Here is a 22,850-nt window from a genome sequence, read left to right as displayed (position 1 = left end):
TGGTGGTTATTATAGGCTACTAAAACCCAGGGATAAGCAGCAAGGGTCAGTTGTACTGTGTAAAGTCTGTGAGCATCCTGTGTTTATTTATAGGAAACACAGAAGCCTCTGCAGAGCTGGAGAAGGAACTAGTTCACGCCAAAGAGGAACTTGAACTCATAACGAAAAAAGAAAGAGAAAGTCGGGTGAGTTCTGGGCATAGGCCTCATTCCCAAAGTGGTTTTTCCAAAGCCAGTTTAAACCAGTTTTGGCACATTATTCCCTTTAGTCATGGTATTCTGAGTTAGATAAAAGGTACTTTTTAGGGAAGGAAGGCAAATTGTGTTACCAGTACCACCCTGAGGTGTCTCCTTTTACATGGTTGGAATCTTTAAATTGCTCATAATAATTGTTTCAAATATAAACCATTGTAAAGTAGAAAAATCATTTGCAGAAACAAGGACAAAGGACTTTGTGATTGTTTCCCACTTATGATGTTAATACTATAGAATTTAAAAATTGGAAATTAAATTATTTTGGATCTGTTTTCTTGGGACAGAGACTTTCCCCTACTGCCTCACAGTTTCATTTCAGCAACTCAGCATATGCTTACTAAGGTATGCAAGGGGGAACACCCTCTGCCAGTGCCAGGGATATAAACACAAAGCCCCAAACCATTCGATGCCCTCATGCTGCTGCTTTTACTAGGAGACATCACACATAAAGAAAGAAGGAAATGGCAGATACTTTGAGGAGAGGAGAGAGCACTAACAGTCAGGGGTCAAGAAAAGGCTGCCAGCTCCAGCCTGAGCAGGGCCTTGAAGGAAGCTCAGGATTTGAAAAGCAGGGTGAGGAGCGGGCATATTCTGGGCATGGGAGGCAGCCTGTGCCTAGGAGCAGAAACTGGAGGTGGAATATTGAGATGTAGAGAACAAGGAATAAGCCAGTTCGGCTGCAACATGCAGTACAAGGAGGGGAATAGACCAAGGTTGACTGGGGCTGTATTGTGAAAGAATCTCCATGCCAGTTGGAAGAGCCTACATTTTAGGCAGGTGGGCAGTAGAAAGCCGCTAAAGATTTTTGAGCAGGATTGATGGCAACAGGTTGGAGAGGGGAGAGGTTTTAGTCAGGGAGACCAACAAAGAGGCTGTTGTGATAGTCCAGGCGAGAAGTGATGCTGAGGCTCTGATGAGTGAGAGGGACAAAGGCATGAGATTTGGAATCGACATGACTGCCACTGGGTGGGGATGAAAGAGGAAAGAGTGTCAAAGATGGCTGCGAGTCACCAGGTTAGCATCTGCCTCAGCAGAATAGGGAAGTTTTGACAGATACTGGTGTAGGCAGAAAGATAATGGTTCTGTTTGGATTGTGTTGAGACTCCCTTAGAACATTCAGGCAGAGATGGCCAATGGGCAGTTAAGGATGTTGGACTGAAGTTTAGCAGAAAGATGAGTGTGAGATGTGCGAGGACCAGCACATAAGCCAGCTCTTCCAGACCAGAAGATGCAGGGAGGAGAGTCATGGGAAAAGACCAAAAGGGTAGTTGGGCTCCTGGGTGTGCTGAGCTATAAACTGAAGAGTTTATATTTGATCCAAAGAGGAACTGGGACAGGGAGGTGACAGGTCAGACTGTGCTTTAGGAGCTCCCTTTGGGAGCTGAGCTGAGGGTGGACTAGAGTGAGGAGGAATGTCAAGGTCTATCTGTGCCTGCCCATCCAGGGGTGCTCCTGTCCATATCTCTTCCTACAGATGCTCCACAGAGTACCCAACGTGCTGGAGGCAAGTCATAGTTCTGTTTGTGTTTCAGTGCAACAGTCTATCATTTTTATTTCTTCCTTCTGCTGTTACCTCAGCCTACCTCTTTTCTGATGCACTTTGTTACATTTTGTGTATATGCTCTCATTGGTAACATGTGGTACTCTCCTTCACCCACCATATCTAGCTTTCCGTTGTTTATTGTATCACCAATAATTCTGATTCTTCTGAGGTCGAAGTTTTTACAATTAGCAACAATCTAACATCATTAGAAGAATATGAAATTGTTTGCAGTTAATACTGAGGGCATCTTCAGTTACACAGCTTGATGTGGGTGATTTTGAGCTGACTGCAAACAGGAACAAAGACTTAACCATCTCTGGGGAGTCACTGCTCTGTCTGGATTTTGTCAGAATGTTCTTTGTGATGTAGGCAAATATCTTTAGTGAACCAATGTTTTGCTTGGCTGATGATGGGAGTCAAATAAAATTATCCCCATGCCTGGATCTACCAAAGAATCTCAGATGACCTTAACATATTATGAAATGCATGGTTAAAGAGAGTCTTGTAGATTTTTTTTTGCCCCACCAGATCAAATGCACTAACACGGCAAAATCTGGTTTTCCCTTTGTCCATTGGGTGACTTAACACACGCTTTCCTATGGAAAATCACCTGCACAGACTTTCCTCTTTCCTTCTCACATTTTCATCAATCATTATTATCTGGGTAGAGCATTCTTGTAGATTTTATGGAGGTGAGAAAGTCATCAAGTTTCTCCTTCCTCACATGGCACATGAGGTGCTGACGCCATGGAGTCTGGATATGGCGCTTCTGCTGTTCTTAGCCAGGAGCTACATCTCTTTCTCCTTTCCAGGCCTCGATTTCCTCATATGTGAAGCGAGACGGCCCTAGAATCACACCAAGGTCCCTTCCAACTCCAACTACCTCGTAGAGGCAACAGGAGACTGCTGGAGTCTGTTGCTCATTTTGCTATGCCAATCCCACAAGCCATAAATGACCACATAAAATAAGTAGTGCATGATAAAGCAGAAGCGATATCGGGCAAATTTTGGTTTTTCACTTGTTATATTTTTTAAAATTTCTTAAGAGCTTGTTTCCCTCGTAAGGAGCCTGGCTTCAGGGAATGCTTTAGCTTTTTGTTGAAGTTGAGCTAGTGCCCAGCTAGCTTGCAGGCCTCCAGCCTATACCTGTTCCTCTTATTTTTATCCCTTTTTGGAGTTTCATAAAAATATTTGCCAACAAATGTGGCCATCGTCCTCATGTCTGTGTGGATATGAAGTATTTAGAGAATGTTGATGTTATTCATCATTACATTATTGTAATCAGAGATGTTTTAACATTTGCTGCCATACATGCTGAGTGTGTCTGAAGACCAGTAAACGAGATCAGTTGAGTATGATGCTACAGAGGACAACCTCCATGGTGTGCCCCCAGTAACGCAGAGCACTTCATTAATTGCTGTTGTGACAGAAGATGAAAGGGAGGTGACCTGGGGGAAGATGCTGGCCTTAGGCTTCTGTTGCGATAGTGTGTGGCCTTGCCACAGGCTTTGTCCACTGTGCCCATGACTCTGGCATGTTCTCTCTTACCAGATGGAGCTTTCTGCTCTCCAGTCCATGGTCGCTGTGCAGGCAGAAGAGCTGCAGGTTCAAGCTGCTGACATGGAGTCCCTGACAAGGAACATGCAAATCAAGGAAGACCTCATAAAGGTCTCTGCAAGGCTTTTGAGTCCTGAATGTCTTTAGGGCAGCCCCAGACCGTCCCACTGGCTCTGTTTCTTTCCTTTTGACACTACCCCTATCCAGAGCTCTCCTAATAATGTACTTAACAGGGATCATATCTGTTAGTTTTCCGTTTGGGTAGGGGGTTCCTCTCCTTTGGAGCCTCGAATCTCCATGTGGACTGAGAGAGGGCTGTTTTAAAGGTGATGTACTCCATTATTCCTTCAATTAACTCTGTTTTTTGGTCTCCAGGACCTTCAGATGCAGCTTGTGGACCCTGAAGACATCCCAGCTGTCCAGCGCCTGACCCAAGAAGTCTTGATCCTTCGGGAAAAAGTAGCCTCAGCAGAATGCCAGGGTCAAGAAACAAGCGAAAACCGCAGGCATCAGGTAATTTCTGATCACTTTGGGAAATGGTGTGGTCTATATGAATTGTGAAATAGCCAGCTTGTGATGTTTTCATTTGGTGGCAACGAAGAGACTTCGATCTATTTTCTACCTTGATTCATGGAAATTATGGTATCTTATTCTGAGATTAGGGAGCCCCGAATTTATAGACCAAGTGGGAATAACAGTGTGTTTTACTACTAAACCTACTCATTTTTACCTCTAGACTAATAAATGTTGCTACCAACTAGGCAGGGAGATATAATTATCTTGGCCAGCTTGTACTTTCTAGAGAGATTTTTTAAAAATGTTCTTCTTTCTTTTTTATGGGATTTTTCTTTCTAAGGTTTGGAGTACTTGGGGAAAACATTATCTTTCCTACTCAACATATATGTTATATGTGCCTAGCATGTAGGGAGGTAAAGGGACTGTAAAACATTGCATAGGATTCCCTGAAGGATTTTGAAGTCTGGAGAAGAGAAGACTAGGAGGACATGCTAGCTGTCTTTAAGGATTTAGAGTGTTAATGTGCAGAAGCAGCATTGGCCTTAGTTCTGCTTGGCCTGGAAGTCAGAACCAGGAGCAGTAGAAATGAGTGATAAAAGAGGCAAATTTTAGCTCAATATAAGGAGACCCTCCCTGATCCGGAGAGCTGTCCAAAAGTGGGATTGGCTTCTGTGGGAACTAGGGAGTTCTGTGTCATTGGATGTCTTCTAGCAGATGCTGCTGCAGAGCTACTTTTCCCATTAGGGAAGAGACATTCCTGCTCAGGCAGTGATGGGAGGTCATTTCCAACTCTGAAGTTCTACCCCTCCCTGGAGACGATAGACCTTCATTTCTGCCCTTGCTTCTCTCTCAGCTGCTGCAGGTGATGGAGGGCCTGGTGGAGGAGCGGGGCCGGCTCAATGAAGCCCTGCAAGCAGAGAGACGGCTCTACAGCAGCCTGGTGGAGTTCCACACGCATCCTGGCAGGTAAGAGCTCTAGAGATCACTCTCTTGGGAATGGGTGCTGAGGGGAAGTTCTATCTCTGTATCACCAGAGGTGGGCAAAGAAGGAAGGAATGCAAAGGGTCCTTCATGCGGTCTCCTGGTCTGCCCAAGGAGACACCATTAATTGGAGTGAGGCAGAGAAGTGCCCAATGGAGCCACTCTTCTGTCCACGGGATTGCTGAACCAACATTGAGCTTGTTGCTAAACGGGATTGTTCCTGGCCTCCACAGTTTTCTTTCTTTATGTTTTATCATTCTGCTTTAATTTTCCCCCCTATTTTCTGTTCATTACACTTCTTTCCCAGTTTTTGTCTTCTCATTTTTCAGGAACTCCTAGTTAATTTCCTTTTAAGTTTTTGTCTTCCTTTGCTTTCTCTAGGTGGAAATAAAGGTTCTGATAGGGATATTTAAGAGAAGAAAGACTGTACAATAAAACTGGACCAAAAATAGTTTGAATACATCTTTCTTTTTAGTAGTACTTTAATCTTTGTTATCAGTGTTTGAAAAAAAAATCTTCGGATCTCTAGTTTATGTCAGCATAGTCAGGACTTGGCATAGTTATCCAAAAATTTCGTAACTCATGTAGGAAAAGAAAGTCTTTAAAGAAAGACCCTCCCTGGTTATGATTTTCTTTCAGATTGCACCTTTTTTTTAGTAATCCACATGGGAAGATTCTTCCCTAGTATAATGGATTGTTATGGAAGTAGAACATGCAGTAGAAAATTGGAATGTGATATGAGCTATGGGGGAAGGCAGGGGACTCTAGGAAACTCCTTTTCTGGGAATTTAGGCTAAAACTTGTGATCAGAGGAGTAGGTGCTGAAATAGACCTAACAAACAACCGGCTGACCTGCAGTGCCACCGGGGCTTTCCTGATGTCTTAGATAGCCATCAGTTTGGATCACTTAGCTTTGGATCACTCCGGCTTCATGGAGAGTCATTTGGTCTCATTCAAACCACTTTCTAATTCTTCTTCCTTTCTGTGTGGCCGCCCAAGCAGCTCTGAGCGAGATCAAGCCCTCCAGGTGGAGTTGGAAGGAGCCCAGGTGCTACGCAGCCGGCTAGAGGAGGCTCTCGGAAGAAGCCTGGAGCACCTAAGCAGGCTGGAGACCCTGGCTGCCTTTGGAGGTGGGGAACGGGAGAGTGTGAGAGCTCACCACAAGCATGCCTTCTGAGCGCTGGCGGGTCAGGCTACAGCCCAGGATGGAAAACGATGTTTGCACTAACAGAGAGAGAGGAGAGAGCCTTGTCTGACTTGGACAGAGATAACTGGTGATTTACTAACGTTAGAACTGTTGCAATTTAGAATCAACTCAGAAGCAAAACTCAGTTCAGTGCACCTGTGTTCTTTTTTATGTACCTGTCTCTAATCTTGCGGTGGAGGTAACCAAATGTATTTGCACATTAATCCATTCCATTTTAGTTTATTCCCACCCATTATCATTCCCTCTTTTAGTCTCTCTCCTTAATCCCCCATCCCCTCTGTGGGCCAAATAAAGTTTTTTTTCACCCCTTTCCCCAACTATTTTAAATGTTCTACATCATGTCACAAATGCATGCGTGTGTATTATTATTTTTTTCCATCCAGAGAACTCTTGCTTTTGAAATGAGGACTGCTTTATGACCAGGACACAATTGCAAAAGAAACAGGTTGAGGGCTTATGAAGATGGCTTTTTTGGAACAGCTATAGCATCTTTTGCCTGGAGGAAATTTAAAATTCGAGGGTGGCTGTGCAGGACTTGCCTTAGGGAATGGGAAAGACCCCATTTGTGAGGTAGGCTAAGGGCTATTAAGGTTTTAGTTCATATATGCTTTGCTACTCCTCCTTCAGGGCCGCCATATAAGTGTAGAAGCTTTGAATTCTTATTCACTGGTCCTTTGAGGCCTCCTGGATCAAGGACGAGCTGCTCTTTTCTCATGGGATCTAAGGAAGCCCTGAGATTCTTGCAGCCCAGAATGATTAATAGATGAGGTTCATTTCAGAACCAAGTTTCTTCCTCTTTTAAAATTTTCAAATGGTACTGGTAGTGATGGGGACAGGAGGTGGAGATTAGCAAGAAAGCAACATTGCCACCTACTGAGATTTAGAGTCAGAACAGACTTGTGTTTGGCAGTGGGGAAAGAGGGTTTGGAATAGACAGAGGCTTCCTGGGTGCTTCCCAGATGAATGCTAACACATCTCTCCAGTGAATAGGAACAAATCCCAATCCTTGGAGAGCTTTGAATAGTTATGATTCAAAGAACTAATCTGTCACTTCTTTTGATGAGAGTTGATCTCTCACAGGCATAGAAGCCATGACTGTCTCATAGTGACAGGACATGTGTAAGGAAAGCTGCCCAACATGTTGTACCAAATAGGTTTTCAATGTCTTAAGCGCCAAAAATGGAAAAGTTCTAGATGATACTTGGAGGCATGTGAGTATGTCATTATGGGTTAGTATTTCCTTTGCCTTCAAGGTTTCCAAGATTATAGGCTTGGGAGTAAATAAAGACACTGCGATTTAAGTTAGTTTAGACCTAGGAACTCCTGGAGGATTTTGCCCAGTCGAGATGATTGAACATCCTTTTGACTTGGGCAGGGCCCAAAGATCTCTGTTTCTGACCATTTTACATGAATCTTTTTTTTCCCCCACATTCATAAGTCAAGTGGCTGGAACTTCAGTCTGAATTTCATCTAAGTTTCTGTAACCTTAGCTGGGTATGTAACAGATAGAGCATCTCTCAAACTGGAATGGGCAGGGAAGAAAATGGTCCAATAGGAGAAATTTTCTGGTCACATTCAGACTGATGGAAAGAGGCCGATTTGTATCACATTAATAATTTTCCACCAATGGGATATGGAAGCTTACCACTCTGAGCCTCCTTTTGGGAGAGACAATGCTGCTTGAAGTAAGAAAAATGACAAGGCAATCAGAAGGAGCTCAGTAGACTAAACCTAAGGTTACTTGTAAGTCAGGAAGAATATTCTTAAGAGCTATGAAAATGGCAGACTGTTGCCAGGCAATCTGGATAGTGAAGGTAAGGAGAAGCGCTCCCCTGGAGTCCAAGGGAACATAGCCTTGTGATGGGTCCAAAACCATAACTCAAATACAGTAAGGCCTCATTATATGTTTGGCTATTTGTTCTGTCCCGATCATTTTCAATTATCAAAATTAGAGATGTTTTTTATTTGCCTATCAATACCTTATTGAAGTGGACTAAGAAAAAAGAATAGGTTATGATACTGATACAAATACTGAAAATCTAAACCATTTCTTACTGACTTCCTTCTGCCTTTTGGGCATGGCAAGGCATTTTGACAATTAGGTGACTTGACAGTATTATTGTTCGTAAGTTGACAAGGTGGATCCAGGTATTTTGAAAGGGTGAGTTCAGAGTGTGAACTTGGTAGCCCAGATGTAACCAAATGCTAGTGTTAAACCTTGTTTAGCCAGGGATCTGAAGCCAGAGCCTGAAGGAGGTCTGCTGGTTTGTAGATTTTCTAATAGTTTAGCATCCATTCAGAGAACAACAATCTGTTAAACTTGGTTCATTAGCCCCCAGAGAAGTGCTTTGATTGGACAGCACTCCTGTTACCCTCTTCTCAATGTAGTCTGAGGCCACCATGACTTCAAGGGCACAGGCCTGGCCTGGGACTGGATTTTTCCACCTTTTATTAGGTTTTCCAACAATACTGTAATTCAGTATAAATTGTAGACTTAAGAAAAAACCTTTTTATTCAAGAAGAAAAATGTTCTTTGCCGTAGGACTGCTGGTGTAAGATATTTTGTTGGAAACACAGAGCTTAAATTAGGAAAAATCCATATTATACACTGTAAAATACAGTTCATCTCATTTACTCTCATTTAATTTGGAGAGTAGGCATTCTACTATGTTCTGAGTGTCATGGCTCTGAGAATTTGGGCTGCCTCAATGGGCTTCATGAGCCATTACATGTTTGAACTTAAAGTGACCTTCAAGAAGTTTACTGCCTGAAAGGAAAGGCTATCCCTACAGAGGGTTTTTTTTTAAATTATATTTACATTTTTCCTTTTCATTCACTTTGAGAAAAATATTCCTTTTATATTGTTTTCTTTTGCAGTTTTGAAATCCATGCTGTTTAAACATGATTGTCAGTGGAATTAAGCATTTCTCTAATTAATTCCTCCTTTCATACAACCTCTCCAGCCCACCACCTATCTGCGTTAAAAAAAAAATCACAATTGGGAGATGGTTGTGCCATGGCCTGTTAAAGCATCCAGCCACCAATCAAACTCCCAGGCTTAACCTTTACAAGATATCATTCCACTTGTCTTTTTCCTTCCCTGACCAAACCTTCATTCAGTTATCGTTTGCAATCCTATTAATATATCACATTTTCACAGAAAGAAGTGAACCTTTCATTCCATTCCTTCAGCAGTCACATGCCTGTAAAATGATGACACAAATTAATTGTTCATTTAAGATCCCAAAGGTATCTACTTTCAAAACAAAACAAAATAACCTCTTTTTGAGCTTAGCTTTAGGAATTTTTTAAAAAATACGCAAGAACTACTAAGGATGCACAGTGTTTTAGGACAAATCTACCATTGACTTATTTCTCTCTTTATAGTCTCCAGTAGCTGATCATTAAAAAAAATTGTAATGTTTCTGCCAGATTTTCCAACAAGTTTATATGTATACATATATGTGTATACATATATACATATACACACATTTACATATACACACACACACACACACACACACACACATATATATAGGCATTCATCCAGGAAAGCACAAAATTAGCTAGTATTTTATGCTAATATGTCCTATTCCTGCATTATGACATATATATATATACACATATATATGTATACATATACACACATGTATATGTACATATATATACACACATACATATATATATGTATATATTCTGTAAGAGTTGAAATGAGAGGTAGATGATCTGGGAGAAGTTTATCTGGGGGAGAGTCTCTCCACTTCGAGTCAGATCTGAGTTTTCTGTTTCACCAAAAGGATCACATCAGACAGGTCTTTTTGCAATGAACAGTCAGTTCTGCTTGTTAGTAAAGCATTGATAGTCTCCAATCATTCCCCTTTGTTTTAAAGAGATGTAGTTAGAGATTTAGGTATCTGGTTTCCTAAGTTTACGGGAGAGAACCCTGGCCCCTTGTGGCAAGATGATGAACATTTTTCCCAGGTTTCATAGCTTTTTGCAGAGAAAATCCTGTATTTGTCACAAAATGAAAAAAAACCCAAAGTGCTTAAAAAAAAATCAGCCCCCACCCTGTTCTGTAAAGGTATTGCCAGAATGAATGAAAATAGCAGTCTTATAAGTCAACCCTCCATTAAGTAATTCTAATAGTGCCAGTGAATGACCCTTTTCCAGGGCTGAGTTAAATGAAAGTCCATGGATGGTTCTCTCATATCAAAAGCAGAGGTGTCAAACACATGGCCCACAATGCTCCTAACCAGATTAAAATATAATTGGTGAATATTTAACAAAATAAGTTAAAATGCAATACAGTGTAGATAATGTTAGCATATGGTTTTCTGAGCCAATATGTGATCATTATACACTGTTTGGTGGCTCCTGTTTTGAGTTTGAGTTTGACACCACTGACCTAGAGAGAGGGCTCAAGGGAGCATTCCTCCCTTTGTTGGACAGTATGTAATATGTAGCTCCTGGGTTACTGTCCATAGGACTGGGAGAAAGAAAGGAGCCAGTTCCAGCAACCCTGTGGTCTGAAACATGCTGCATTGAGGGATGGTCTTGGGGTAATGGTTTGAGTCTTCAACTCACCTCTGAAATGAGTTTAAATCCCATTCCCCAGACACCCACAGGGATGACTTTCTCAGAGCATTTCATCATGGCAGGGGACAAATAAGTCCCTCTATGGGAAATGGTCTGAAAGTAACTGAAGGTAAGTCCTTAACTCCCTTTTAATCCCATCAGCATTAAGCTTCCAGAGTAACTTCCACAGGACAAAGTGGCCTTTATTTCTATTTTTCCTTCAGGAAATAATGAAAAGTGAAGAAAAAAATTGATAGGGTGGAAGTAAAAATATCAGTCTCCTATCCCATTTCAGTTGATGGACGAGATTGCAGTGGGGGGAGCCATAAAAACAATGCACACGGCTATATAAAGTTCCCAAGGGAATCAACTCGGAAGTAGGCTTTGTTTTATGTTTCCTTTTGTACCTGCAAAATAGGATTCCAGAAATGAAAATCTGCGTTCCACTGTTTTCTTGCTATTGTGTCTGAAATGCGAAGAGGGGTGACGTCAGACACGAAGTGACTATCTCCAAATGTTTGATTTCAATGAATAACGCCAAGAGCAGGGATTGCTGCTGTACAGCCCTCCTAACTGCATGCGCAGAATCCGCTTCGCATTCCCTTCGGCAGAAGGGAACTATTCCGGCAAATGAATGTGAATGGCCGCTGGTTGCCTTTTCGTGTTTGCCCAAATGTGCAGCACTTGCTTTTCTTATCGTTCATGTTTTTTGGTCTAACAAAAACTTTCAACCCTTCTCTTAACCTGAGAGCCTCAGGAAGTGTGTTTGTATAAATATGCAAAAGTATGTTTGTATGAAATTTGACATTTTCTGTTTCAGTTTCCTCACTTGTGCTAGGAGTTTGTTGTTTGACTAGCTTTTAACTTAAAACACTTTCCTGGGAACCGTAGGACTGCTTAGAGAACAGGAAAGGTTTCCTTGCTTTTTCTGGGCAAGAAGGAAATAACTTTTTTTTAAATAATCGAGAAACTTGACCCTTTTGTCTTTCCAGGAATTCCCCATCCTCTCCCTCTTCCCAGTAAGTTGTACATTTATTTCTCTCTCCTTAAGTTAATTTTTTTGTGGCCATAGTGCTTTCTTGTCTGTTACATCCTCCATTTCAGAACACATGTTATATAGTCCTTAGATTTTTTCAGCATCTTCCAGCGATGGATAAATGTTCTATTGGTTCAATAAAAGTTGACAAGGATCAGTAGTAATGATTTGATTCATTCTGTTAGGGAAAGGTCAGTTGTTTTTCTTATAGGAGAGTCCCTTTTGAGCAACTCAATAAAATTCCAAGCCAAAAGCTTTTTTTTTTTTTTTGATGTGAGAAAGATCTGGTATTCATAAGTATCTTTTGTACAATATTGTGGATAAAGTTTCCTATCTTCTTGCCTCAAAAGCTTTTTAAAGTAAGAAACAGGGTGAGTTAATGAGTACCTTTTTGTTTAAAGGAAAAATGGAGAGGAACCAATAGCCTCATCCTGGATACCTCTTGCTCGAAAGCAGTGATGGAGAAGAAATTATATCATGTCTTCATCACACAATTTGGAATGGGCATCCTCAGGACCTCTGGCTCCTCTTCCTTAATGAAATAGATTTAAAAAAAAATAGGAAGGATTGAGAGAATCGGCTGTTAGGGAGCAGATCTCCTTGAGAGAGCTAGCTTGGTGTAGGGCAGAGGGTGCTGGACTCAAAGTCAGTCGTTAAGTGTTTATTAAACAGGCACTGTGCTAAGTTCTGAGGCTACAAAGCAAGGCAAAAGACAGCTCCAGCTCTCATGGAATTCACCATCTACTGAAGGAGACAACATGCCAAGGGCCAGAGAAACAAAATATATACAGGATAAATTAGATAATTTAGATAAGATTTAGATAAATTAGAAATAATTTATTAATTAATTTATTAATTTAACTAACATTAAGGGGAAATCAAGAAAGACTTCTTGTAGAAAGTGGGATTTTATCTGAGACCTGAATGAAGCTGGGGAGGCCAGGAGACTGACCTGGAGGGAGAGAATTCCAGGTATGGGGGAATAGGCAGTAAAAATACCTGGGGTTGAGAGATGGAGTATCTTGTATGAGAAACAGCGAAGAGGTCAATGTCACTGGATCATGGAGTATGTTCAGGATTAGTAAGGTGTAAGAAGACTGGAAAGGTAGGAAGGGGCCAGGTAAAATATAAAGGACTTCAAAAGCCAAACTGGATTTTATAGTTGACCCTGGAGGTAAGGTGATAGGGACATAGTCATGCCTATGCTTTTGGAAGGTCAGTTGGACAGAGTCAAAAGTCCTAGGTTTGAACCACAGTTCTTACTAGCTGTGAAATAATTCTCCTCTGTGAGCTTTGGATTCCTCTGCAAAACAGATAATACTTGTTCTATTGTGTTGTGCACATTTTGCTATATAAACATGAACTAGTCTGCTCTGGTGCTTCCAAAGGAAACATGGAAAATACTACTTGTGTCCTGCTTCGTGGAGAAAGGAGACCAATGAGCAGAGCCAGAAATTTGGTAGAAACTAGGGTCTAGCCGACTATGGTTTATTAAAAATTAAATTATTTTAATTATACTTTTGAAAAGGTGATAATCTTTCTGGAATGTTCCCCAGGATTTCAAGTCTCCCAAAGGCTCCTAAGATTGTGAATGATAATAACTGAATCAGTGCTATAGAAGAGCAGAGGCAGGTTGTCACTGAAGATGTCCTTAAGTATTTTACAAGCTTGTAAGGCCCCCAGGTTACTAGGGGAAGCAATTAAAGAGACTCAGGAAATAACAGAGGAGTCAAAGGGACTATTTTGAATTGTAATTTGCATCCAACACTTTCCCTTTTCTGGGAAATGTTCTGCCAACAGCATCCGGGTAACTACATAATGATACCAGCCTCCAAGTGGGGACATTATGGAGCAACATAAAGAAGCCTGTTGTAGAAGGGGCAGCGGAGAGCTTGCTGATGTTTTGGCAGGGAATTGGAGAGCAGGGAATGGTGCAGCTGTTTGGAGGAGGGCCACTCTAGATTAGAGCAGTCACTTATAAAGGATAGGAGAGTGTGGAAACTCGAGGTCCTTCTCACCTTTTGGACAGTAGCCAAAGTGTTGCGTGAGAATGGAATTCAAGTGGACCTTTTTTCCAAGGAAGAGATAAATCTTGGAACCAGACTGAGTGGGCAGGCCAAGAAACTGTGTTGGGGAAATGATTACTTTATTAAGAAGTGAATATTTTATTATTACTTAATTAAGTGTCTAGGACCTCCTTAAGGGGAACTTGGAAGTACAGTGGATAGAGTGCCCGGCTTGGAGTCTGGAAGACTTATGTTGCCGAGTTCAAATCCAGCCTCAACACTAGCTATGTGACCCTGGGCAAGTCACTTAACCCTGTTTGCCTCAGTTTCCTCATCTGTCAAAGGTACTGTCAAATGACCAACAATTCCAGTGTCTTTGCCAAGAAAACACCAAAATGACAGGACAACAAAAAGGTCCTCAGGCCTTCTAGCCTAATCTCATTATAGATAAGGAAACTGACTTACCCAAGGTCCCATAAGTCTTAATCATCAGCAGTGGGATTTGAACCTAGGTCTTCTGGCTCCAGAACCCTTTCCTCCATTATCATGTCACTTCATAACATAGGATCCCACCAACGGTCTTCAGCCACCATGTGGGAAATATCCATTACCTTCTGTTGGCATCTTCATTGGTGATCTAAAGTTATTGAAATGATCCCAAGTGAAAGAGCCCTAAGGAAAACATATGAGAACTTCAGTGTCTTTAAGTATTCATTTGGTAAAGACAGTCTGGGACCTGATTCAAGGAGGATTTAGTTATAGAAGTATGACATGGTGCTTTTTATAAAATGGCTAAGCCAACAGTGCTGTCCCACAGCCTGGACAACTAGATGCCACAGTTCAGTGGTGCTCAATCAGGCATTTGTAAAGTGCCTACTATGTGCCAGGAACTAGCTTGATACTTTTTATACATTCTACTTATAAAGTCCCTACTCAAGAGAAATCCATCCTGTGTTACTGATACTCCAACAACCCCCCAGCCTCGTTGTAAAACAAGAAGGGGAAAGTGTAGCACCTCAGGTAAACAAAGGCACCGACAAGTGAAAAGACTTAGATAATATTCATCAAGTATAGAAAGTTCCTCCTTCTTCCTCTCTGGTCCCTGTTGCTGTTCAGTTGTTTCAGTTGTGTCCGATTCTTTATGACCCCATTTGGGATTCTCTTGGCAAAGGTACTGGAGTGGTTTTCCATTTCCTTCTCCAGCTTATTTGGCAGATGAAGAAACTGAGGCAAACAGGGTTAAGTGACTTGCCCAGGGTCACACAGCTAGTAAGTGTCTGAGGATGGATTTGAACTCATGAAGATGAATCTTCCTGACTCCAGGTCTAACACTCTACATTATGGTGCCACCTAGCTGCCCCTCTCTGGCATCTAGAGGCAAACAAAGACACTGTATATACTTATTTGTGCCTAATGGTAGCCATCTCTAGGAGGGTCAGGGAAGAGGAAGAAAGAAAGGGAAAAGAAATTTACATAAATTTATTATATATTTAAAAAGAATAGCAAGTTGTACATATTAGATTTGTACTTTCATATGCAATCATCTTTTTTATTATACTATGACAACGTTATGGGAATGCTTGTTTTAAAAGTTCCATGAATTAAAAATTAAATAACATTTAAAATAATTAAAAAAAAACACTGAGAAGTAAAGGGATTTAAATAGAATCAGTCAAGGTCATCAGGTATAGAAGGCTTCTCCTTCTTCTCTGGAGGAAGTTTGGGCCCTAATTTAATAGTCACCGTTGGAACTTTCTAGTAGGCGCATCACTAATTATGAAGTTGTATGAAGAAAGAAAAGCAATTGTGGATCTTTTGTCTAAGTCATAATAATATGGCACTTTCTTCTTGTATCATGCTTAAGACTTTTAAAAAACATTTTCACATCCTTGCATTTATATAACCAAAGATGTGTGTGTGTGTGTACTTTGTATGTATGTTCAAGTTGGCGATGGAACAACATACTTCAAAAGATCCATAATTTCCTAAGTTCTGATCTTCCCCCTACCAATGCAGATAGCAAGCCTTCTACACCTTAGTAGAAGATCTTTGTAATTTGCTTTGTCAAAATAAAATTCTTCACCTAGTGGTCAACCTTCTTGACATGAGTGAGCTTCTCCAAACTAGATTAGTCTTCGATGTTGACAAGGCATGCAGTCCATAATAGAAGGCTTTCCAGTCTGGGGTTGGACTGACTAGTCAGAACTTGGACTGTTTTGACTTAGCCTTCAAGGTCACCTCCATCCCAGGACCAGAAAATAGAAGAGAGTCAAGTTTTGACAGACCAGTAACACTGGATAAACACTATGGCCTGCATTTGACGTAGCTGCAGACCACCAAGAGTTAAAGCTTCACACAGGTTATCTCATGTGATCCTTACCAAATGTGAGGTAGGTGTTATTTATTAGCCTCAATTTTCAAATGAGGAACCTGAGGCTGAGACTTGCCTAGGGTCACAGTAGATGCCTGGGGCAAGATTTGAAGTCAGGCCTTCCTGAATTCAAGTCCAATCCTGGCCAGCTAGCTAGCTAGATCAAGGATCAACAGTAATCCTTGGACCACACATTGAGAGCCAGTGCCCTAGACCATAATCTTACTTCGTTAGGAAAATAAAATCATCAGAGTATAATGAGTAAAATGTGGTCATAGGCCATTTCAAGTTTTAGACTGGTTTAGAACTACTTAGGTATTGATGGCTCATTTTATTCCTAGGCAGCTTCTGCTAAAGTTTCTGTTTTTAACCAGTGTATTTAGTTGTATTCGGTGTAACCAGTTTATTTTAGGTATTCTTAAGTCAGTACAAATTAATTTTGTAAGAAACAATCTTGCTGCTTGAGAGAAGCTTAATGATGAAAATTCTCAGGAGAGTCATACTCTTAAAGACATATATAAGATGAAAGATGAATGAAGATGTTGTTGTTCAGTCATTTCAGCTATGTCCCCATTCATGACCCCATTTGGGGTTTTCTTGGCACAGGTACCAGAGTGGTTTGCCATTCCCTTCTCCAGCTCATTTGACAGATGAGAAAATTGAGGCAGACAAAGGTTAAGTGACTTGCCCAGGGTCACACAGCATAGAAAGTGTACCTGACATGCATGGGATGAAGCGTCTAGCCTTGACGCCAAGCCATGAATCTGAGCTCCCTCCTCTTACCCCTGCCACCAATATGAACCCTATAGCTATCAAAAATGTTAATAGGCAACCCTGTTTTAGCCATCCCTCTGCACATGGAATAGATCTTTATGGGAATTATAAACAAGTAAAGATGGAACAAAAAGTATACATTTCACAAGTACTCAGGCATTCACTTAGCAAAGCCCATTTTAATTGGGTTACAAAGGCCCTGAAGCAGAAAAGTTGATTCCTCCCCAAGGACTGTTCCAGTGAAATAACTCTAGGCCTCATTTGCCTGAAAGAGCACTAGTGATCTGTCTGGCTGACTCGTAATGCAAATGGAATCTTATTTTTTAAATGATTTTTTTTCAATTAACACTCAATTTTCTTCTATCCCTCACCATTGAGGAGGGGAAAAGGAAAAAGGAAAAGAAAGCCCTTGTAACGAATCTGTATAATCAAGCAGAACAGCTTCCTTCATTGGCCATGTCAAAGCAGTGTGGTCTACTAAGAACCACAACAGTATAACTTGGATGGCAAAGCACCAGCATGGGGAAACCTTCACTTTGAAGTCACAAAGACCAGGACTTTGTAAATAGCTATGACATCAGGTGACAGGCAACTAGAATAATGCCTTATGTCCTTGTGAACCTCCTTAGCTGATAGTCAACATTTCCTTTGTCAGTCATACTGAGGTTTTCCTCCAAGGATGTCTGGGTTCAAGGTGCCATGTCTTCATTTCCCAGGTGGAGAAGACAAGAGCAGGGTATTTATGAGATGAGATGCCAGAGCAAATGGTGATTTCAATTAAGCAGGTACAGATAGGGGACACTGTCACAATACATTTGCACCTATATATAAAGGCAGCAAGCACTGAATTTGTTCATCAGAGGACCTGCTTGTTCTAGCCTGGTCTTGACAATTACTCTGTGAGTTTTGGTCCCCCCATCAGTAAAGTAAAGCCCATTGGACCTTTGTTGCTTGAGCTCCCATCAGCTTCTGCAGAGCCAGTGGGTGTTTGTCATCATCGCTGGTCACGCACCGATCTAGTACAGAAAGGCTGTAAACCCTGATACACAGTTGGGAAATCAAAGGATAGATTGGTGATGGAAGAAGCATCCTTCACAAAGCAGTCTCACGGAGCAGCCTGGGGATTTCCCTACTGATGAGATAACAGACCAGACTTGAGAAGGGGAAAGGTTTTCCAGTTTGGATTGACTCTCACTTGGGGAAAGAAAAACCATGAAGAAGTAGGGACTTTTCATAGGGAAGCCCTCTAGACTAGGGAACTCCAAGGAAGTTTCCATTTTCCCAGAGCAGGTAGGTGGTACAGTGGATAAAGCATTGGACTTAGAATCAGGAAGATTCATCTTCATGAGTTCAAATCCGGCCTCAGACACTTCCTAGCTGTGTGACCCTGGGATAGTCACTTAACCCTGTTTGCCTTAGTTCCCTATCTGTCAAATGAGCTGGAGAAAGAACGGCAAACCACGCCAGTATCTTTGCCAAGAAAAACTCCGAAAGGGGTCATGAAAAGTCAGACATGACTGAAACAACTGACCCATTTTCCCAGGAGAGATGAAGACGCTAGAAAATTTAAATCCAATGAAGGTTATAGTGGAGGAGGATCTAAGAGAGAGAGAGAAAGATGGCATATACAAGGCATGTATGTGTCTTTGTCATTGGGTGCAAATGCTTAAATGACCTTAGCTTGTCCCAGTTCCTTCCTTGGGTCCGGGCTCTACTTGGGATTTGGGGTAGCACAAGATTGTTGGAAGAGGAGTCTTGAAGAGCAGCTTTCATTGGCTGTCTTTGGCCTGTCATTCCTTCAAACGGCGGCATTCCCAATCAAGTGGAAAAGATAGGAGGAATTGGGTAGGTAGGTCCGTATTGGAGAACATTTATGTTGGCAGGCATCACATCATACAAACCAAGCCTAAGCAATGAGTCTTCTTAGGGCCTGGTGGTTTTAGACAGATAGGTAGGGTTTGATCCCATTTTATTGTTGGGGAAGATGAAGTTATACAGGGAGACAATGACCAAGCTGGGGAGAAAACCCATGCTTTCTGGCTCCTGCTCAGCATTTGTGTTCACTTGCCTGCTGTAATGGTGAGTGTCTAATCCTTTGAGCATCCATTCCGACAAGTCTAGATTCAAGGACAGGTCTGGTTTTTCATGGCTTGGTAGCTCCACACCTGATATCTTACAAGGCTATCGATGACAAAACAAATAAACCCCAAAGTTCTAGTAGAAAGGTGTGGCTTTTCGTCTCTTCTTCCCTCAAGGATGTTTCTACTGGGTAGGGGTGAGGGTCAGTGGTTGATGGAGGAGGCCAGAGACCAGAGACTGGCAACAAAAGGAAGTTAGTGAGCTTAGCTGCAGTTTGGAGAAAGACCACATGGGGAGTCACTTTTTTTTTTTTTTTTGGTCCTTTCTTCCAGGCACAGCTGGAGGTGAGGACACCGAGGATGCTAGCACTGAGTTTACTGACAGTATTGAAGAGGAAGCCTCACACAGCAACGTGCACCAGCAAGTAAGTCAGCGCCAGGTCCCTGGGTACCCGGGGGGGGGGGAGTGGCGATACACTACCCTTTGGGAGTCTGATGGTCTCCTGGGGCCCGTGGAAGCTGACAAAGCAACATTGACCATATGGACTGGAACAACCTGTCAGTATTTTCCCTCTCCTTTTGTCCTTTTTAAAAAACTTACTCTCCCCCTCTTACCTCTCCCTTCCCTGCCTCCTCTCTGCACCAGCGGCTTCAAGAATTCTCTTGCTTCTCACAGGGCAGAGGTCCCTTTGGCCTCTTGTAGCCAGAAGGGCATCTTCAAGGGGCTTTGGGGACTCAAGCAGAATGTGGGATTACTTCCTGAAGAGATGCTCTCTGGGTAACTCTTGGAGCCTAACTATTCAGTGGAATCTGACAGACTGATTACTGAGCAACCAGCATCTCCTGGCTAGCAGATAGTGAGGCAAGAACATGCTTTGAGGGCTCTAACTTATTTGCCACCGTATGCCAAAGCAGGCTCATCTCTGTCCACAGGACTGCCCTATTTGCAAATATGTGCCTTACGTCTATACTTGATGTGTTTGAAAATAAATGCCACATGCCAAACAAGGACTTAGGCCAAAGACAGTCTCACCACCAGACCAAGGGCACTTTCCCTCTTCCCCCATCCCGCACATATGTAATCTCTCCAAAACCAGCATTTGGCATTATACAGAGTAATTGCCCCAGGTTTTTAGAGGCAGAGAATATGTTTTGAAGTCTCTTCCTTCCCCCAGACAGTGACTAAATTCCTCCTACCTTGGAAATTCAGGGGAAAAGGTAGTTGTAATGGGGAAAAGATGTTGGCTTCCTGGGGCTGCTTCATTTCATGGATGTCACCTTCTCTCTTACCAAGTCTGACCCCTTAAGATGCTAATTTCATGTGTGTTGGCTTTGGAGATGGCCTCCCAGGAGAAGACATAGCGAGTAGGTGTGCCCCGTTTCCCTAGTGAGTCTTCTGCACCTTACACCACGGTCCTCTTTCTGTTGCTTAGTTATGTTCAACTGTGACCCTTCTCTTGAACTCGTGCATGAAATTCCCTCCTTCTTGCCCATGAAATGCTTCTATTGAACCCTCCATATACTAACTCAAGTTTCTGTCTTCAACTATGCCTATTGAGACTGGTCTTCCTACTTATTTTTAGTTGATTCTTTTGGTCCTGGAGTAGGGAGTCCTACAAGATAAGTGAGAATGCCTATTATTGGCCCTGAAGAGCACTCATGGCAAGGACTGTGGCTAGGATCAATCTTAAAATTTATAGGAAGTAAGGTTAGAAGGGGAGAGATACTGATGATCTAAATAAACCACCCCTAAGGGAGCTGGCCCAAGGCTTAGCAGGCCTTAGAATCCTCCTTCACTATCGAGTCATCCTAGGAGAGCCAATATGTAGGTCATCCTCTGGTTTTCTGCCCCATAATATGGTGTTCTGACCCACTTGGAGAAAGTTGGTCTAACCCCATAGGAAACCCTTTTTCCCTGGTTCTTTAGGATTTGTGTCTCCCTCTCCTTGCACATGTCCCCACCCACCCAAGAATTTAGCAAGCTGCTAGGTAGATTAGGAAGTATTTATTAAATGATTGATTAGGTCAGAGTCACGTTAATTAGATCAGAAACTGATCCAAGAAAGCAATTCTTAAAGGACCAGGTGGGCCTATTAATGAAGAGCCTCTCAAACTGCTGTTATCACATCATGCTGTTGACTTTCATAAAACTCAGTGTGTATAGCAGGAACCCAGGGATTATGAATCTTTGTAAACCCCCTGTGAAACCCTGTGGTTTGCAAGCTGTGATATCCCCTGCTGACAATGCAATAAAGCTTGTTTTGACTTACCACATGGTGTCACAATGCTCCAGGATGTGTTCATTTGCCTCCAGGGAAATAACCACTTGAGACTAGGCCTACAATACCCTTTTTTTTGCTTGGGTGCAGTCCTGGGTGATGGGCTGGATACAATCTCCCAAGACCTCCTAATCTCCCAAGTTCCCCCTAACATTCCATTAACACGCTTGACTTTTTGCTACCCTATCAAGCTACTCACTACCCACAGCTTCCAGGATGCCACATCTGCTGAGGTTCATTTCTTCCTATTTTGTCAGAGTGCTTCCTCTTCACCAATGGATTCAAGACCTATTAGGTAATTTAATAGCTTTTCACAGGTATCTATCTGTTCGATGAGTAGTACCTCAGTAGATCACACCATCAAATAGAATTCAGGGGCACAACAAAGACAATTTCCTTCGACTAAGCTAGAATAATTAACTAGGACAGTTGTCCATCCTAATGGGGAAGAAATGATGTAGGATACTGTATTCAAGATCCAAAGAGAAAAGAAAGTCAAAAGTTAGTAAGATAGAAAAAGATAATTGAGGAAAGCAAATTTTTTTTAATACACATAGATCATTCATTAGGAAAGATCCAATCAAAAGAACTGAGTTATAGGGGTTCCCCCCCAAAAAAGGAGGCCTGAAGGTTCATATGAAAATACAATATACTTTACCAGGCAGTGTGATAAGAAATCAGAACTCCACAGAAACCAAAAAGCCATTGGGAAAGTCACAAAAAATGAGGTCAAGGAGAAAAAAAAATTAGTATAAAGAAATTGCCTGGTCCTAGGATAACAAGATTAGAATGACTAAAATTAGAAAGAAATTATAATTAGCAAGGCACACACACACACACACACACACACACGCACACGCACACGCACACGCACACGCACGCACAAAACAGCTTCCCAAATACAAACACACATTTTTAAAAGAGGGGAATAAGATATTCTTCCCTTTCATCTCCTCCAGATGATAGTCATCATTTTTAGCATATTCAATTTGGCTATTTAAAAAAAAAAATCCTAAATGGGAATATTGACTAGTAAAATCATATTATCTGAGAACTAGAGGGAAGTTAGAAATCATCTGGTCTAATATTTACCTGCAGTATGAATTCTGTCTAAAATATTCTCCCAAAGTGGTCATTTAGCCTCCACGGGAGGATCCCCCTGTGATAGGAAAATCGATAGCTCCTAATGCCATTTCTGCCGTATTGCTCTAATCATGAAGGATTTGTTCCTTATATTGAGCCCAAATGTACCTTCTCGTAACTTCTACCCACTGATTCTAGCTCTCCCATGTGGGGCCAAGAAGATCTAATCTTTCTGTCAAACTATAGCTCTTCAGATATTTGAAGATAGCTAGCATGTCCTTCCCACCCCCAGGCCTACCATTCACTGCCTCCAAGTTTTCTCTTTTCCAGATTAAACATAGTCAACTCCCTTAACCATTCTTCAGCATGTGGCTCCAAAGACATGCCCTCACTATCGTAGTCTTCCTCCTCTGGACCTACTCTATCTTGTCGATTTTCCTTCTCAAATGTAAACTCTAGAACTGAGCACCATATTCCAAATTTAACTAGAACAAACACCCAAAAGACTATTGCTTCAAACATTCTAGACAACAGAAATATAAGCATGTTTTGAGGACGGACTGGAAGATAATGGGTTCCATTTTTGGACG

At 41.8% G+C, this 22,850-nt stretch overlaps 1 protein-coding gene across 11 annotated transcripts in view; it reads left to right on the top strand.

Moving 5' to 3' along the window:
* The window catches only part of LOC118856190 (myomegalin-like), a 273,345-nt gene that overhangs the window by 190,075 nt on the left and 60,420 nt on the right, over window positions 1–22,850 (top strand). For 4 of the 11 annotated variants that reach the window (XR_005010844.1, XR_005010845.1, XM_036766327.1 and 1 more), the window contains 6 exons: window positions 94–185; window positions 3,349–3,465; window positions 3,730–3,867; window positions 4,724–4,836; window positions 5,851–5,981; window positions 19,232–19,323. Coding sequence is in view for 8 of the 11 variants with exons in the window: in XM_036766327.1 (XP_036622222.1) it covers window positions 94–185; window positions 3,349–3,465; window positions 3,730–3,867; window positions 4,724–4,836; window positions 5,851–5,981; window positions 19,232–19,323 (683 nt within the window). In the remaining 3 variants the exon portion in view is untranslated. Of the gene's footprint in view, window positions 1–93; window positions 186–3,348; window positions 3,466–3,729; window positions 3,868–4,723; window positions 4,837–5,850; window positions 6,386–19,231; window positions 19,324–19,574; window positions 21,168–22,850 lie in introns of those variants that run through there. The other 7 variants (XR_005010846.1, XM_036766329.1, XM_036766330.1 and 4 more) reach the window with 3 other exon arrangements.

This window comes from Trichosurus vulpecula, chromosome 7 (assembly GCF_011100635.1).
Source record: "Trichosurus vulpecula isolate mTriVul1 chromosome 7, mTriVul1.pri, whole genome shotgun sequence".
Taxonomy (NCBI): Eukaryota; Metazoa; Chordata; class Mammalia; order Diprotodontia; family Phalangeridae; genus Trichosurus; species Trichosurus vulpecula.
This window is presented reverse-complemented; position numbering and strand designations above follow the sequence as displayed.